This window comes from Castor canadensis, chromosome 11 (genome assembly GCF_047511655.1).
Source record: "Castor canadensis chromosome 11, mCasCan1.hap1v2, whole genome shotgun sequence".
Classification (NCBI taxonomy): domain Eukaryota; kingdom Metazoa; phylum Chordata; class Mammalia; order Rodentia; family Castoridae; genus Castor; species Castor canadensis.
The window spans coordinates 45,404,052-45,422,897 of NC_133396.1; the positions used below are offsets into that span (position 1 = coordinate 45,404,052).

The 18,846-nt window shown below is 34.7% G+C and overlaps 1 protein-coding gene across 2 annotated transcripts in view; it reads left to right on the forward strand.

Moving 5' to 3' along the window:
• Window positions 1-18,846, forward strand: part of Gosr1 (golgi SNAP receptor complex member 1) — a 41,403-nt gene that overhangs the window by 6,273 nt on the left and 16,284 nt on the right. For both annotated transcript variants that reach the window (XM_074046545.1, XM_020178822.2), the window contains exons 3-6: window positions 1,153-1,240; window positions 1,559-1,666; window positions 4,030-4,121; window positions 6,180-6,254. In XM_074046545.1, the coding sequence (XP_073902646.1) occupies window positions 1,153-1,240; window positions 1,559-1,666; window positions 4,030-4,121; window positions 6,180-6,254 (363 nt within the window). The remainder of the gene's footprint in view (window positions 1-1,152; window positions 1,241-1,558; window positions 1,667-4,029; window positions 4,122-6,179; window positions 6,255-18,846) is intronic.

The following is an 18,846-nucleotide window of genomic DNA, read 5'->3' on the forward strand; positions in this document are numbered from 1 at the left end:
ATCTTAGTTATTTTTCAGGAAGGATCTCACATTTTGCCCTCCACCAGTCTCAGACCTCTATCCTCCTACCTGTAGCTTCCTACATACCTGGGACCACAGGTGCACACCACCACACTGACTTATTGTGCACCTCTGAGTTAGTAAGATGGGACTCTCACTAATTTTTGCCTGGGTTGGCCTTGAACAGTGATCCTCCTGATCTCTGTCTCCTAAGGATCACAGGTATGAACCACCATACCCAGCCCCATAATCCATTTTTATGGCTTTTCTTCTCAGAGTTCATGGGGGGTTATTTTGTACATTTTAAATAGGCTTCATCAAGACATTTTCATATATGTACATGATATACTTTGGTCTACTCACCCCCACATACACAATTATCCTCTTGTCTTCTCCTACCTCTGGTCCCCCAACTCTTTCCAAATAGTTCCTCTTCTGATTTTTAATTTAGATTCCACATACAAGAGAAAATGTGATACTTGTCTTTCTGAGCCTGCCATTTTCACTTAACATGATGATCTCCAGTTCCTTCCATTTTCCTGCCAAATGACAATTTAATTCTTTATGTCTGAATAAAGCTTAATTGTCTGGTTTTCTTTCACATCATTAGTTCTTTTAAATTCAGAGTTTAATTGGACACTGCCATAGCTTAAGTTACTTTTCTGTCATTTTGGAAACATTAAATAAGCATTTTGAATTTCCTTACACTCCATTTTATATATATATATATATATATATATATATATATATATATGTTTTTGTTTGTTGGTTGATTGATGTTTTTTTGGTTTTTATTTTGATTTTTTGATTTTGGTTTTTAGAGGCATTGTCTCACTTTATAGCTCAGGCTGTGCCCTGGAACTTGCTGTGTAGCCCAGGCTGTTCTTGAACTCACAGTTCTCCTGCCTCAGCCTCCTGATTATGCTTCACCATGCCTGGCACATTGAATTATATTTTATATTGTGTTTAATATTGTAGGATATGTGTGATCTTTATAAGAAAATTTCTATAAAAATCATAGTTTCCAAAGAAATAGAGGAAATGTTTCAGAGTTTACTTGACCTGAGTTTTTAGGAAAAATTACTTTTTTATTGTAAGTACATTTTAAAGGGCTAGAGTAATGGGATTATCTTTAATTGAACTTCTCTTTAGTTCTGATACAACACCCCTTTTAAATGGATCAAGCCAAGACAGAATGTTTGAGACAATGGCAATTGAAATTGAACAGCTTTTGGCCAGGGTAAGTGATTACCCTTAAATGATTACTTTGTTAAAATGTCTGTACTTGTTACATATGGTATTGCATTATATTAGTGTATACATGTTTATTGAAATCATCCACTCATCAAGACGTGTTCTTCTCTAGATCACTTGAATTTTGATGATAGCCATGCCCAGGTTATATGGGTGTTATTGTAGCTTTTATGGATTATTTGGGGGGAAGTGCTGAACTTCTGAGTTTTGTTTTATCTTGTTTTGCTGCCAGGCAAAAGGCATGTATGCATATAATTTAGCTATTTATAGTGCTTTCTAAAATATTTTTTTCCTTTCCTCCTAGCTTACAGGGGTAAATGATAAAATGGCAGAATATACCAACAGTGCAGGTGTCCCGTCTTTGAATGCAGCACTAATGCATACGTTACAGCGACATAGAGACATATTACAGGTAATTGATATAACCTGAGATTTTTTTTACATTATCAGGATAACATAGAGGTGAAGTAATTTACTACTTTTAGTATATTGTTTGAGGAAATATTAAAAGTATATCAAAACTAAATAAACTTAGGTTTTACAGGGAGTTGTCAAAAATATAGTAGTACAAATACTAAGGCAAATGTTTTTCATATTGAGGAAATTCAGCAACCATTTCTAATTTTAAAAACAGAAATAAGGCTGAGGGTATAGCTCACTGTTAAAGGGTTGTGCCTACCATGCACAAGGCTGTGAGTTCAAGTCCCAGCACCACACTTACAACACACACACACACACACACACACACACACACACACACAGAAATAAAAAGATATTTTATTTACCTAATGCACAAATGTGAATATCATATTAAGAGCTAGCATTGTGGTTAATGGTAAGGCCAAAATGCGTTCCCATTAAAGAAAAAAAAAAAAAGGACAGAAGGATACCTATGACCACCACAAATGCCTAACACTTAGACATCTGTGAGAGAGACTGGAAAGGAAGAGGTAACATTCCTGTTACATGACAGGATAAGATGTAAACCCAAGAATATTAACTGAAGCAAAGTAAAAACAAATTCAGTAAGATGATAGATTACAAAATTAATTTATAAAAGCAAGCAATTTTCCTACATATAAATGAAAACCTATTAGAAAATATAATGGAAGGGACTGGGGACGTAGCTCAGTAGCAGCATGTATAAAACCCTGTGCACCAAAAAAATGAAAAAGAAAAAACATACAATGAAAGAAACTATAAAATCCAAGAAATGTGTTGAACTTGTATCTGAAAAACCCTTCTGAGGGATATAAAAGATTTAAGAATTAGTCTGCTTTTGGATGGGAAGATTTTCCTCTAAACCAGTTTATAAATTGAATGCTATGCAGTGGAAATAGTAGAGTTTTTAATTGTTTGATTTGGTTTTTTTTTTGGAGACAGGATCTCTCTGTAGCCCAGGCTGGCCTCAGACTCTGTCCTCCTGCCTCAGCCTTCTGCGTATTGGGGTTATAGCCATGTGCCACCACACCTAGCTGTTTGTTTTTATGATATGGCACAGTGGCATCAAAGTTGATTTGGAATCATATCTATGTATATAGGTAATTTCATATATGTGTAACCAATTAAGTTCATCTTCTGAAAGTGAAGATAAGTAGTACTTAATTCTACCAGATATTAAAACCTATTAGCCAGGTGCTCTGGCTTACACCTGAAATCCCAGCTACTCGGGAGGTAGAGATAGAGGGGATCATGGTTAGAGGCCAACCTGGGCAAAAAAAGTTCATGAAACCCCATCTCAACCAATGGCTGGACCCAGTGACACACACCTGTCATCCCCCACTACATGGGAAAGCCCAAATAGGAGGATTGCAGCCCAGGACTGCCTGGGCATAAAGTGAGACCCTATCTCAAATATAACCAGTGTGAAAAGGGCTGCCAGACTGGCTCAAGTGTAGAGTGCCTGCCTAATAAGCACACAAGGCCCTGAGTCCAACCTCGAGTACCACCAAAAAATAAAAATAAATTCATAAAATAAATAAAACCTCTTAACAAGCTAGAATAGTTAAGACAGTTTGATTCTAAAGAAAAAAAAATGTACATATATATACCAGTAGAACAGAATAGTTTTTTATATAGACCCAGATGTGCATGGCTTTCTGAGAGACAATGAAACAGAGATAGACTCAGAGACAGAGAAGAAAAACAATAAAAGTTCAGAATAACACATAGTTTAAATTTATGAATTTTTGAGCAATAAAGAACATTCTAAACAAGATCTAATATCAGAAACTATAACAAATAACTAATTTGTTTAATATACAGGGAAATACTAGAAATAAATAAGGAAAAAAAATTATGAAAATCAGTAAAGAATATAAACTTAAACATGAATGGCTGGGGCTGGCAAGGTGGCTCAAGTGGTAGAGCGCCTGCCTAGCAAGCTTGAGGCCCTAAGTTCAAACCACAGTGCCACCAAAAAAAAAAAAAAAAAAAAGAGTGCCTTGAGGACTGAGGATATAGCTCAGTGATAGAGTGCTTGCCTAGCATTCACAAAGCCCTGGGTTCGAGACCTCCTTTTTTTAAAGGAGGAAATTTGAGAATAAGCTCTATGAAGTGCACAGTTGAATAGGAAAAATCCTCCCAAGTTTTATCCTAGACTGTGTGAAGTCATTTTATTTTAGCATATTTATAATTCTGCCTCACCTAATAGTATTAGAAGATAGGAAGGGTGGTGATTTGACACTTGCAGCGTGATGGTTAACGCACAGCTGGCACATTAAGATGAAAATAGGTAACTAGCTCACACTGACTCTGCATGCTGATTTGTTGTAGGATTATACACATGAATTCCACAAAACCAAAGCAAATTTTATGGCAATACGGGAAAGGGAGAACCTCATGGGATCAGTGCGAAAAGATATTGAGTAAGTTACTTTTATATTATTTATAGAATGTTTATTTGGATTTAGAATCTATCTGTGGTTAATTGCAAATTGAGTAGCAAAACCAGGATTTAGATTTCTGGGTATCTAATTCCTATTTCTCTGTTGTTTAAACATCACCATTGTAATATGGTCCTATTCTTCCTTACCAGTGTTATCTTCTGCTTCTCCTAGTTTTACCATGGGCTTCTACCAGCCTTGACCTTTCTGTCTTAATTCAAAATCCAGCCTACATAGTATTTTCAAGAGTTCTCTGATATCTTACTATCCTCCCTAAGACTGCATTACCAATAACTGAAGCGCTCCTTCTTCCTTCCTGATTACCACCTAGCTCTTGCTCTTCTCCCTTGCCTCAGCAATTACGTATTCAGGTAGCTGTTAATGCAGCTTTTATTTCCCTAAAATTCTGAAATATGTGGATTTTTTTTTCCAGATTTAATATCAACTTATAGCCTTAGTCAAATTATTTAAGGACTTCAACATCTTTATACTGATCTTAGTCCATAAGTTTAAAGATTTTGTTCTCTTCTTCCATCCCTTCTTTTCATCCTCAATGATATATTCTAGCATTTCATACATATTTTTGGAAATTTTTTTACAACCAAACTTGACTGATAAAATTAAGTTCTGTGGACATCTAATTAAAGCTGAAGAACTTTCCTCTTTTGGACCATCTAATGATACCTGTCATTGTCTCATTTGTGATAAGTTTATGATACTTATGTTTTATAAACTATGATATATACTTAGTGTATATATCATATAATGTGTGTACTCTTAGAAACATTCCTAAATATCCTTTATTTTCTTGTAATACTATGACAGTTTTAACAGCAAGACAGTTGTAATATTTTTTGTCCTTTGGTATATGTAAGTCTTGTTTAATCTTTGTATAGTTAACTTGCACAAACATTTTGAAGAATGCAATGAAACTCAGTGTAGAGAATGGACTTTACTAGAATATAACTTGTTATAATAACTTAGTTTTTGAAAAATGATTAAAAAATAACTCAATCTGTTGCCTGAGTACCATCTATGAGTAAGAGATTATATAAGTCACAATACAAGGTAAAAATGAAAAGACCAACTTGGCCCTGTAGGAGTTTATAATCTATGTGCTGGAGGGGAGTAAGACAACACTCAAATTGGTATAGGATGGGGCAGAATATGATTAGTGAGATGAGGTGTAATAATAATACTTGAGAGAAGTATAGTTTTTTTTTTTTTTTTGCAGTTTGCACATCATTTTTCCATCTGTAATCTCTTTTAGCTTCATAATAATCTTTTGAAAAAAATAGAAATTTTAGGGACTTGTCTAAAGTTAATTGGCTATTAAATGATGGAGTATAGACTTAAATTCACATGATGGGTTCTTGTTTATATCATTCTGCTTTTCCTGGTGTTTTCCTCTGGGCTTTACATGAATGCACGGCCTCTCAGCCAGCACTTCAGTTTTGTCTTACTGCAATATTTGTGCAGTTACTGGAATTTTTAAAAATTTGTTCTTGATATTTATTATTAATGGGAAAACAAAAATGGAGGTGTTGGTAGTAGTAATGAAAAGCTTTCTTTGTAGATTTTAATGTGCCAGAGACCAGCAGAAATCCAAAGGTGTGCCAAAGTCAGCACTCATTGAACATTTCATTTCAAATCTCTGGCTTAGGAACACTTAACTGTTGTGGAAAGAAAAACATTGTTTCAATAGCTTTCCTAGTCCATGTGCTATATACTAATCAGTCCAAAGTTTTACTTCCACTTGGAGAAAAAGAGAAGAAAATAGACAAAGAAAGAAGTGAGGTTCTCATTGTTTAAAAATGTTGGGTTATTTTGGTGAAAAACATGGTAAATTCTTTGATCTAAATTAGAAAAACATTTATACTAGATAGTTTTAGAGGGAATGAAAAACATTACATATTTTAATTATTCGTTCAAAACTAGAAGAGGCACAGTTTGTCCACTTTTGATGTCACTAGGGTCAGTCACTTTGTTCTGATTTTGCAGTACCTTCTAAAATGTTCTTAATTTTCTTTGTTGTTCTAGGTCATATAAAAGTGGGTCTGGAGTAAACAACCGGAGAACTGAACTGTTTTTGAAAGAACATGACCACCTTCGAAAGTAGGTATTATTGTATGTGTACCATCTAGTTTCTCATACTAATATTCTCCTAATGACCCTATAAAATTGAAATGGAATTGCAACTGTTCCAATCATAATTAGGAAAGATAGTATTTTTCTTTACTTAATTTTACCGTGATATGTTTTTTATTGCCTTAATGTATTATCCTTGGCAAGACTAATGATCTTAATACTTTTGTCTGTATTGTAGGTTATTAGCAATATCAATAGTAATAATACTTATAATTTATGTTTGAGTGATCAGTTAACATTTATATACTAAGAATAAGCTTTATAAAGGGTAATTAGGCCATAAACAGAATTTGAAAATTTAAAAGTTTCAAGCTGGGCACCAGTGACTCACACCTATAATCCTAAATCCTTGGGAGGCTGAGACCATGAGGATCACAGTTTGAGGCCAGCCTAGGCAAATGGTTCACAAGACTTCCATCTCCAAAATAACAAAATGGATTGGAAGTGTGACTCAAGCACAAAGCCTGAGTTCAAACTCCAGTCCCACAAAAAAAGAAAAAAGTTTCAGAAGAAAATACCTAAACACTTAGATGAAGTATCTGTTGAGTTATCTGTGTATTTTAAAACAAGTCACTCTTTTTCTTTACAGTACTAGGAATCAAACCCAGGACTTTATGCACATTAAGCAAGTGTTCTACCAGTGAGCTATTCCCCAGCATAGTTGGTAGTTTGTTTTGCTTTTGTTTTTTGCTTGTTTGCATTTTGTTGTAAAACTTAAGCATCAGAAAATTACTTATCTCTCAACTCAGCCTGTAAGCACTTGATCAGCACGTAGCCGTGATAGTTATTGTTAGGAAATGTTGATATTTATTACTGAATTTCATAAATTAGCTCATATGAACTTAAGGTACTGCTCAATTCATTGGTCTTTAAAGATTAACACTTTTAATTATCAGATGTTAAAATCTAAACACAGAAAGAACATAGCAGAACAGGGAGGGTTGTGTGTGCCTATAGTCCTGAATACTCAGGAAGTTGAGTCAGGAGGATTACCTCAAGCCACAAGTTCAAGACCAGCCTAGACAACATGTTGAGATACTGTCTCAAAAAAAACATACATACACACTCTCTGACATCAAAGTCTTTTTTTTTTTTTTGGTGCTGCTAGAACTTGAACTGAGGGCTTACTCATGCTGGACAAATATTCTATCACTAACTTATACTCAAGGTCTTTTTAGGAGTCCAGGAGCTTCTAGTGTTGAAATAGTTATTATCTGTTCTTTCTTAATTTGCTGAATCTTATTGACAGGCACAAGGGGGCAGTCTCTCCTAGAAGATACACAGTTTATAGTTGTTCACAGGTTTAGTACTTGTTTGTGTATTTGCTGAAGAACACCATAAAAAGAATTCTGCACTGCATCCAAAACTATATTAATGTATTCTTGGGGTACAGAATAATTTAAGGGACCACATATTCAAGTAGTTATAAAATATAGATAGCATTAGTGTTTCTATATTGTCTCAAAAAGGATAAGCCAGGCATGTTGGTGCATACGCATAAATCTCTGCACTAAGACCAAGGCAAGGGGATCACAAGTTTGAGGCCAGCCTAAGCTATACAGTAAGATCTTGTCACATACACAAAAGAAACAGTAAGAAATGCAATAGTTTACTTTAAAAAGAATGTTTTTGATATTGTAAATAGTATATCATGGCAATAATGTACATTTAATATCCTTTATATTATAACTTCAGAACACATTATGCATTGTATTTTATTTAAAAATTTGCAGGAAACTTTGCCAGGTTTGTGGCTCAAGTGGTAAGTGGTAAGCAACAGCCGAGCAAGCATGAGGCCCCAGTACCACCAAATAAAAAAAAAATAAAGTGTTTTTAAAAAAATAAATTACAAATACTTGCTAGGTAGTAACATTAGACTATGGGCTAATATGTTTCTTTTTAGAAGTTTACTCATTTTGCAGAAAAATATTAAGCAATTCTTAATATATATAATTCTTAAACTTGTTTAGGTTTATAAAAATGAGAAAACTAAATCCAAGGTATTTTTCCTTTTTTAAATTATTTATATATTTTTATTTAATTATTTATATCAGTATAGACTCATAGATACTGTGGGTTTTAATCGAACACTATAATTTTTTTTTTTGACAGTACTGGTATTGAACTCAGGGTCTCTTAGGCAAGCTCAAGCACTAATTATTTTGTTGTTCACATCATTCCATATTTGGACATTGGGTACTTATTTAGGTTAGTTTCTGTCATTTGACATGCTTCGCTCTTTTTTGAGTACTTCCTTTACTTTCTGGCGGCATGAAGTGATCGTTTTCCCTGCCTCAGTTCTAGAATCTAGCATTTCTCCAAGAGGCCTTGCTTCCTTTTACTGGACAATAGTATTTAGAAACTAACATCTGGTTTGTTGCTGTTGAGGTCACAGCTATCAAGCTCTCTTGCTAAAAGTTTTTAATTATGAATGGTGTTGAGGTTTTTCATATCTTTTTTTTACATCTATTGAGGAGGTCAGTTGCTTTTCTTCTTACTGTAATGTGTAAGTTACACTGATTATTTTCAAATTTAAAACATTAAAATTCCTGTAGTAAAACTCATTTGATCATAATATATTTATTATTCTTTTATTTGTTGCTGGATTATATTTTGTTAAAGATTTCTGCATTATTCTTACTGGAGATACAAGTTTTCTATTCTTGAGATGTCTTTGTCTGGTTTTAGTGTAAGGTTAATATTAGCCCCATTAAAGTAGTTGGGAAGTGTTCTGTTTCTATTTTTCTGAAGAGTTTGTGTGGGTCTGGTGTTACTTCTTTCTTAAAGGTATGTTAGAAATTATCAGAAATTACCAATCCATTTCAGCCTAAAGTTTTCTTGATGGCAAGGTTTTTAAATTACAAATTTTAGAGGGTTTTTTTTTTTAATAGATACAGGACTATGAGTTTGCTCAGATTTATCCCTGGGCCAGTAGGTGGCTTACTGTAGTGGCATGCTTAGGGACCAGAGAAGTTATCAGCCTACTGGTTGCATCAGTTTCTGTTTCTCTCTTTTGTAGTCCAGACCTTAAACATAGAAATAGTGTTGTTACACAAAATTTTTTTCTAATATACTTATCGAAATGAGCTTTTACTTTAACATTCCCATCATCCCTCCATTCCCTCACTAATGAATCATGAGCTTTTTATGGGCCTGAGGGATTACCCACTACCTAAATATCTAACTTCATCACTTTCTTTCCATTGCTTCATCCGTATCACTCATTCTCTTTGCCTACTAGGTACCAGCCGTCCTGGATTCTTTGTTTCCTTTCACAATGATATCAGGCCCTTTTCCTTTTCAGCATCTTTTTGCTTATGTTTATCTTATCTCCTTAGAATGTTCTTCTCTCAGTTTTCCATGTAACTTCTTCATTGACATCATGATGGTCTAAGCTTACTTTGACCTCAGAGTCCTTTTATAACTCTCTTATCTCAAGAAGTCCCTCCCTTGTTACCATTTAGCAAGGCACCTTTTTTATTTCCCTCAAAGCATTTTTGACAATCTGTAAGACTTGTTTTTTTAATAATAAGCTTCATGAGGGATGATTTAGGCATTATTGGTGTTCCAATTCCTATTATACCTTAGGCACTTAATATCTAGTTGTTGTATGGATCAATGAATGTAAATGGAGGTGTTTATTTTGTTTTCATATACTTACAAATACACATGCTTGCCCCGATGTAGAAAACTTGTTTCATTCATTCACTTACTCCCCAAATATTTATCGAATACACAGTTTGCGAGCTACATACACATACACACATACGAAATCTGATTTTGAGGATTGTGGGGATATTATCAATGCAACCAATTATTTTTTGCTTTGCAAAATAAGTTCCCCATGAAACTCCTTTTTAAAGTTTAAATTCAAGCCGGGTGGCTCACACCTGCAATCCTAGCTACTTAGGAGGCAGAGATCAGGATGCTCAAGGTTCAAGGCTAACCTGGACAAATAGTTTGTGTGACCCTATCTCAAAAATAACTAACACAAAAAAGGTTGGTGGAGTGGCTCAAGGTGTAGGCCCTGAGCTCAAGCCCCAGTACTGAAAAAAAAAAAAAAGTTTAAATTCTTTTATATTATAAAAGTCTTTGGGAAGCATCTCTTACTTTCAGATGAGAGAACAAGATTCGTAGAGGATATAGCCAAGGTCTCATAACTAGTTCATAGTATAGCTCTTACTAAACACACTTTCTTACCCATGTCCATACTTGTCTCACGTCACACTGCTTTCCCTGTAAGTTGCTTCTTTAAAAGAAGCCTACCTAAAGAATTTGGCAAACACGTTGTGTTAAGGAATCAGATGGCATAGATTTTACTGAGAATTGAAAGTCCAGTTGTTTTAGACCTCTCTGAATAACAAGTGACCTGGCTTCTCTCTGTTTTTTTCTCTCTAAAATGGAATGATAGCTATCCCCCCGTGTTGCATGATCGTAAGGGTGAACGGCTTTAGGGTTAAATCATTTTATAAAATTAAAAGCACTCTGAAAATATAAAGAATTTTCAGTTGTATAAAGCAAATTACACTGAACAGGATTGGTTACAGTATTTGGTTGAGAACTGTTATGTTTTCATTTTGACTTTCATAGATACTCTCTGAGAGTGCACACATTAACTGTATTATATTTTAATCATACACTTATACATATGTGTAAGTATGTCTGTGAATGAATAAAGAATTGTTATGTCATCATAACTGCTGACTGTTTATGATATCTCTTGGGCTACATTTAGACTTTTGATGTTTTGAATTTTTTAAATTTTACCAGCCTGGTCATTTGCATTATCCAAAGTTGTGTTTGCAGAATTCTTTTAGGTAGGCATTTTTAAAACATTAAAAATGGTTTTACTTTTTGTTTCAAAATTTTTAGCCAAATTCCCCTGGAATCACATAGTTACTAAAAACTGGGGTTCAAGCCTAGGTCTTCTGATGGTGTTGCTTTTGCAGTACTGCACTTCCCTCCATGGTGATTCTGATGATTGTACTTCACAGAGTTGCTAAGATAGTACATGTAAAAGGGTTTTGTAAGCCCTTTCTTTGTAAGTAGAACATAATAATGTTGCAAAATAGGAAAAGTAAACACTGAAGGAGAAAGAAATGACAAACTATTTTATATACTCTGTCAGTTTACATTTCTTGTTAGGCAGGCACTCTTACCACTTGAGTCATACCTCCTGCCCAGTTAACATTTCTTAAATACAATTTGAAGTACTTTTGATGCTGGGGTGATCTTAGTGAAATGAGAATCTAACTGTATTAATATTCCATGGCCATATTGGAAAAATATAAGACCGGTGATCGTAACTTAATGTCCTTTATAAGCAGTAGTTTCATCTCAAATGTTTTTTGTAAAGTTGTATATAATTGCTTAATAAATATATGGTTCCAGTTGAATAATGGTTAGGTACAACATCTGTGAATGGAAAAATAGACTCTTGGCATTAAAGGATTTTACATTTGCTTTCTCAGTTATTTATGAGCTATAATGACTCATGATGTATATAGTTTTGTTGAGAACTTGGAAAGTGAGTAAGCCTCAACCATCTGAACAGCAGTATTTATACTTCAGCCTCACATGGTAAATACCATGAAATGACACACACACATACATGTTCTTTGTTTCTTTGTGAAACATTACCCCAAGGAGAAAACACCATTATAGAAGTAATGATAGTGAAGTAGTCCTTCGTCAGCAGTGTTCTGAAGTGGAAAAGTGAGACGTATGGGGAAGAAATTATAGGTAATATTAGTAGCCAGAGGCTTTGAAATATGCAAAGATCTTGAGATATATCCCTCACCTATACCAGAGATTATTTGTATAGTAGAGAATTTAATTTTTTTTTTTTTGGTGGCACTGGGATTTGAACTCAGAGTTTGACACTTGCTAGGCCAATGCTCTTACTGCTTGAGCCACTCCACCACCCCTAGAATTGAATTTTAGCTTATGAGAACTGGCAGTATTTGATTATTTCATTAGATGTCATTCATAGAGTATTTTAAGATTCCCTATCAAACATCCATTTGTCTCAGATGGTACATTTACCTGCCATATTGAAACATGTGAAAGCAGAATGACCTAGTTAATAACTTTTATACAGAACTCATTTTTCTCCATTTGAAACTTGTTAGTTCAGTAGTGAAATCAAATCCATCTTCAGTTAGCACATGACTTTGTTAAACAATAAGAGTTGAGTTGGAGGTGCTCTCTCATAGTGAGTCATTTCGCCTCCCTTGCTGTGTTTTTATAATACATTATAAATATATATTTCCTTCCCCCTGTGAAAACATATGTGGGTTATTTTGGTGTTAACCTTGATTGATATTTCATTAATTCAAGAAGCATCTATGGGCTGGAAGTGTGGCTCAAGTGCAAGGCCATGAGTTTAAACCCAGTACCACAAAAAAAAAAAAGAAGCATCTGTTACTCATTTATTCATTCATTTATCAAACTTTAATGAGTCTCCTGTATTAGGTACTGTATTAGACTCTGGGGAACCAAAGGTGCATTAGATTCAATCCCTACCCCGGGAACTCATTCCGGTTAGAGAAATAGTAAACAAATAAGTATAATATGAGATAATTGTATTTTCAAAAGTATTAAATGAGATAATATATGTGGAAAAACTTTGTAAGCTTTATGAATGAGGTATTCTTCTTTGAGTGCATTGCACAATTTCTGATATACCTTAAAGGCTTACTGTATTCCTGAATGAATGAAGAGCAAAGAGTTGTATGAGTGTAAAGAAGAACTGATTTTGCCTACCTGTTCAGCTGGAATGAGGAAGGCTTCACAGGGACAGAATTTTTGAGCTGGCCTTTGAAATATATGTAAGTTGTTTATGCTGAGAATTGGAAAAAGAAATTCCAAAGAGAAAGTCTATGAGGCATTAAAGTGCCTTGTTCTAAATCAACCATATATATCTAGGGTTATTCCGTATGCAAGTTTCTTTTGTTTACATTATCTCTTTGAGCCTTATTGACAGTTCTTGAGGTAAGTTCATACAGCCAGATGCTCAAGCCTTGACCAGGACCCAGGTTTTAGGGTGTAAGAAAGGCATAGTTATATTTCTGTTTATGTGAATAGAATAGCTTATAGTGACTGATACATAAGGGGATTTTTTTTTTTTTAGGGGTTTCAGAAACTGATGAGAAAATGCTTCTTTAATATTTCATAGAATCTTTGTGATTCAGGTGGTTTTCAAGGCATTCGGTCCTTTTAAACCATTTATCTAATTGACAGTAAATGGAAACTGGATCTCCACATTCTCTCTTAAGCTTTCTGTTTCTGCTGTAGACAAATTTGTTGACTTTAATTTTGTATTTTATGCACCAAAACGTTTAAATGAAATACTTTAAAGGGGAGAGGAAAAAGTAAAACTTCACCTACATTTATAGTTAACATCCTAATACATAATTGTTATATGCAGTCAAGAGAATGTGGTATTGGTGAAAGAATAAATATGTCAATGGGACAGAAAGAGATCCCTAAAATAGACCCATACAAATATAGTTAACTGATCTTTTAACAGAGGAGCAAAGGCAGTTCAATGGAGTAAAGACAGTCTGTTTAACAAGTAGTGCTGGAACAAGTGGACATCACCATGTGAAAAAGCACATGTAGATTCTGACCTCACCTTTCCCAGAATTAACTCAAAACAGATCACAGACCTAAATGTAAAATACATAACAGTAGAACTTATATAACAGGGAAAATACGGGTGACCCTAGGTTTGGCAATGAGTTTTTAGATACATCATCAAACACACCATATGAAAGAAAAAAAAATGACAATACGGACTTCATTAATATTATAGTTAAAACTTTAACATTTTTATTGTATCAAAAACATGATTAAAAAAATGAAAAGCCACATAGAGGGAGAGAATGTTTGCAAAACATGTGTTTGATAAAGGTCTTTGTGGTGTTAACTTCATTATAGCTGTGACCAAATACTGGACAAAAGCAACTTACATGAAGGAAAGATTTATTTTGGCTCACAGTTTCAGAGGTGTCAGAGGATGTGGCGAAGCAGAGCCCCTCACATCGTGGAAGCAGAGAAAAGGGTATACAAGGAATAGGCCAAGGCAATATATAGCCCCCAAGGACATGCCTTTAGTGATCTACTTCGTCCAACTAGGCCCCACCTTTCACCATCTCCCAACAATGCTGTCATATTAGGAATCCAGGAAAGAACTGATCTGTTCATTGTGTCAGAGCCCTCATAATCTAATCCTTTCTGAAAATGCCCTCACAGACACTACCAAAGTCTCCCAGGTGTTTCTCAAGCCAATCAAGTGGGCAGCTAAGATTAGCCATCACAATCTTGTAAACAAAATATACAAAGAGAACTCTCAGTATTCAAATGTTAAAATGTAGGTGAACAGATGGAAAAGATACTCAGTATCATCTCTCATTAGGGAATTGCAAATTAAAACAGTGAGATAGCACTACGTACTTATTAGAATGTCTAAAATCCAGCTGGGCTCTGGGCCTCATCCCTGTAATCCTAGCTACTCAGGAGGCAAAGATGAGGAGAATTGAGGTTCAAAGCCAGTCCAGGCAAATAGTTCTCAAGACTCTGTCTCAAAAAACCCATCACAAAAAGGCTGATGGTGTGGATCAGAGTGTAGGCCCTGAGTACTGGGGAGGGAAGAGGGGAGAAAAGAAATAAGCTTATCAAGCCCCAAAGTGGCAGGGAGGAAACACCTCAACCACCCACCCACTCCATGCTGGAGATTGGGATGGAACACAGGGCTTTGCACATACTCTACCACTGAAATATATCCTAGCCCTTGATTTCTGGAGTCTGGTTCTTCCTGTATAGCTCAGGCTGGCCTTGAACTCACTGCATAGCCCAGTCTGGCCTCCAGCTGGAGAAACTTAAGTATATAAAAGAAGCTAATCAGAAAAGAGTACATACTGTAAATTCTAGCTACTTGTATATTCTAAAACAAGCAAAATTATAGAGACAGTGGAAAGATCAACAATCACAAGGGACTTAGGGTCAGAAGAGGAAGGAAAAAACCACAGGAAATGTTTAGGGCAGTTGAACTACATTAAATGATACCGTAGCAGTGGATATATACAACATTATGAAGTTGTCAGCACCCATAGAACTGTACAGTACAGTAAGCGTGAACACTCATGTGCTTTAGTTAATGACATAGCAGTACTGGCTCATCAGTTGTAACAAATGTCCCACACAAATGTAAGATGTTAGTAATAGGTGAGGGAAAATGGTTATATGGGAACTCTGTACTTTCTGCTGACTATTTCTGTAAACCTAAACTTGTAAAATTTAAGTCTGTTAATTAAAAAAAAAAAAAGCAGTGACTTTTCAAGATCTTACTGCTAATGATTTAACTTTTATTTTTCTCTTATGCTGGGTAGAATTCTGAGTCTGTCAGGTGCTTAACTTTTTGTCACTAAACAACCTTATATAATTTTAAAACAAAATGTCTGTGCTAAATAAATCATTAAAAAGCAAGTAAAGATATTCTTTGTTTACTCAGACTGTAGAGGAATGTACCACTCTATTAATGTGAATGAAAGAGAGATTACAGGTGGTTTCTACTTTCATCTTTGTTTTTCTATATTTTGTAAATGTTCTCTTCAAAATAAAAATCTGTTAGCATTGAAACGGCATATATGTATCCTTCTACAGCTTAATTGGTTCAGTTGACATATTTTAAGGGATATTTATGTAGAAATAAATAAAATAGACCTTAAGAGTCTCTGGTTGAATGAGATTGAGTCAACACTGTGCTTGATGTAGATGATCTGATTGTTTGGTGACCACCTCATCAATTATTGTAGCTTACAAAGGGGTTAGTTTAAAATTTTATCTAATTATTATGTACTTATTTACTTTCATGTTTACTTGCTTATTTATTGTTTACTTACTCGCCAGCCCTTTTCAGGAGGATTCTAGTTAGATATCCTCTAAGTGATTTTGCCATGTTTTTACATTTTTGTTGGTTTAAATTGCTTTAAAATAAATGCTTGAAGTCACAACTTGACTCTGGAAATTCTTACCATTTGCAGTATGTAGGGGAAATGAGTTATTTTTAAATAAGAAAATTATTTAAATATGGCTTTAGTGATTCCTCAGGACAATAATTGGTAATGAAATTTAGCTCATTGTTGTCAGCCAGTTTAAATTGTCTTGAGAAACAGAAATTTGCTGCTTAATTACAGGCTTAGATTACTTTACCAAATGCCTCTGGGCTGTTATGAAGTACTTTTTTAAGAAGGATAATTCTACTTGATTATATATTTTATATCCCAAAGTAAAGCAGTTTTAAATTCAATTTTTACTAGATCATGCCGTCTTTATGGAGCCACTCTGTTGAGCTGTAGCCACATTATTCAGGATGCTTGTTTTGTTTGTTTTGTTTTGTGACAGGATCTCCATATATAGCCCAGGCTGGACTTGAATTCACTGTGTACCCCAAGCTAACCTTGAACTTATGATCCTCCTGCCTCAGCCTTCCCAGTGCTGGGATTACAGTGTGCGCCACCATGCCTGGCTGTAGAATACTTTTTAATGAATGGTGTTTATTTAGTTTATTTGGTTTTAGCCAAATTAATAAGGGCTTGGAGACTTTGGGTAATTTGAGAGGGAATTTAAAATCATTGGTCCTCTTCCATTTTTGCCTCTGTATAAGCTGCGGACAGGAGTAGAAGTCTGTGAAATACTTGTTTGTGACTTACTGTAACTCTGCTGTGCCACATGCATGGTCAGGCTAGCATTAGTATCTTTTTTCTATAAAAAGAAGCTCCACTCTGTGAGCATGACTCCTGGACATTCATGTTGTATTTTAATATATGCCTTAAGACTAAAGTGTACTATATTTAATGGGCTTAAAAGGAAGAAAACCCCTTCTTCCATAGGTTAGTTTATTTGAGGTTATAATTTTAGTCTTTCTTAGGTTGTTTTGCTTTTCACGTAATCCAACCAATACTGTTTTCTTTGACTGCAGTTCAGATTAATTACCATAATCAAAGGTAGTTATACTCTTTTAAGAAAACCTATTATGTGAAAATTTGATTTTACAAAGAGAATTGAAAATAAGTAGAGACATGAATATTTGCCTTACAAGATTTTTTATTTGATTTGTGTAAATGAAAAATGGGTGGATTTTGGGTTTGGTGGTGGTGGTGGTGGTGTTTTGAGACAGAGTTTATATAGTTCAGGCAGTCCCTAAACTCTTTCCTCCTGCTTCAGCTTCCCAAGAGCCAGAATTATAGGTGTGTACCACCACTCCTGGCCTGAAAAAAAATGGTTTTATTACATTTAAAATATGATTTAAGTTGGCCAAAATGTCTTCTGACATGAGTACCTTAAAGAAAGTACTCATTACGTAAAACAAGGGTTGTATTTGTGTGCCAAAAAATAGCAGAGTTTCTTTATGTGTAATTACGTAAAAAACTATTCCTTAGTGACCATCCTAACCCCACTTCTTCGAGATCATTTTCTTGGAATATAATATTGAGTTTATTTTCTGTAGTTAGGCAGGCTTGTGGTTAATTACTGAACTTTAGCTCTGACCTTAGCAGTTAAAATGACATACAAGAGAAATGCTTGGGGGGTTCGTTGGGAGGGGGGGAGGTGGCACAAACAATGTATACACATGTAAGTAAATGTAAAAATGATAAAATAAAAGAACAAAAAAAGAGAAATGATATATCTTCAGATCTTGTAGAAGGGTAATAATGAAGCATATCTCGCTGACTTTCTGATAATTTGTATGAAATGCTTTTTATTTTTGCATTTATTCCCAAGCAGGCTTACCAAGTTAGACAGAAATGAATTTCTGCAGAATGTTTTTTCAGTTTTTCTCAATGCTGTTTCACATTTGTATACCACTTAAGGTGTGTAGCTTTATAGTCAATCAAAATTGGCATTGAGTTTTTGTTAGGGTTGTCATTTGATACACTGGTCAACATTCTGTTTATTAATTTTTAACTTCTTGAGTTGATTATGGATTTGTATACATTACAATTTATATACAATTGTAAGAACTAATGCATCTTGTATATTCTTTACCATTTTCCCCCAGGATATTGACATTAATATAAACAAGATACAGAGTATGTACTTCCCCCCCCCCCATTCCCTTCATTACCCCTTGACAGTCACTAAAACATTCTGCATATCTAAATTTTGTCACTTCAAGAATGTGTGGCTTCTTTATTGTGTTGTTTTGTTTGTTCATTCATTTGTTTGAAATGGGATCTCAAACCAGACTGGCCTCAAACTCCTGGACTTAAGAATTGTTCTCTGCCTCATCCTCCATAGTAGAAAGATTGGCTTTTTTCACTAACCATAATTCTCTGGAAATCCATCCAGGTTGTTGCATGTATCTGTGGCTCATTGCTTTTATTGCTGAGTAGTAGTATTCCATAGTATGGATAGACTACACAGTTTGTTTTTGTCTGTCATAAATAAAGTTGCTATAAACATGTGGATACAGGTTTTTGTGTGAATGTAAGTTCTCATTTCTCAGATAAATGTCCAGGAGAGGATTGTTGAGTCATATGGTGGTTGTGTGTTA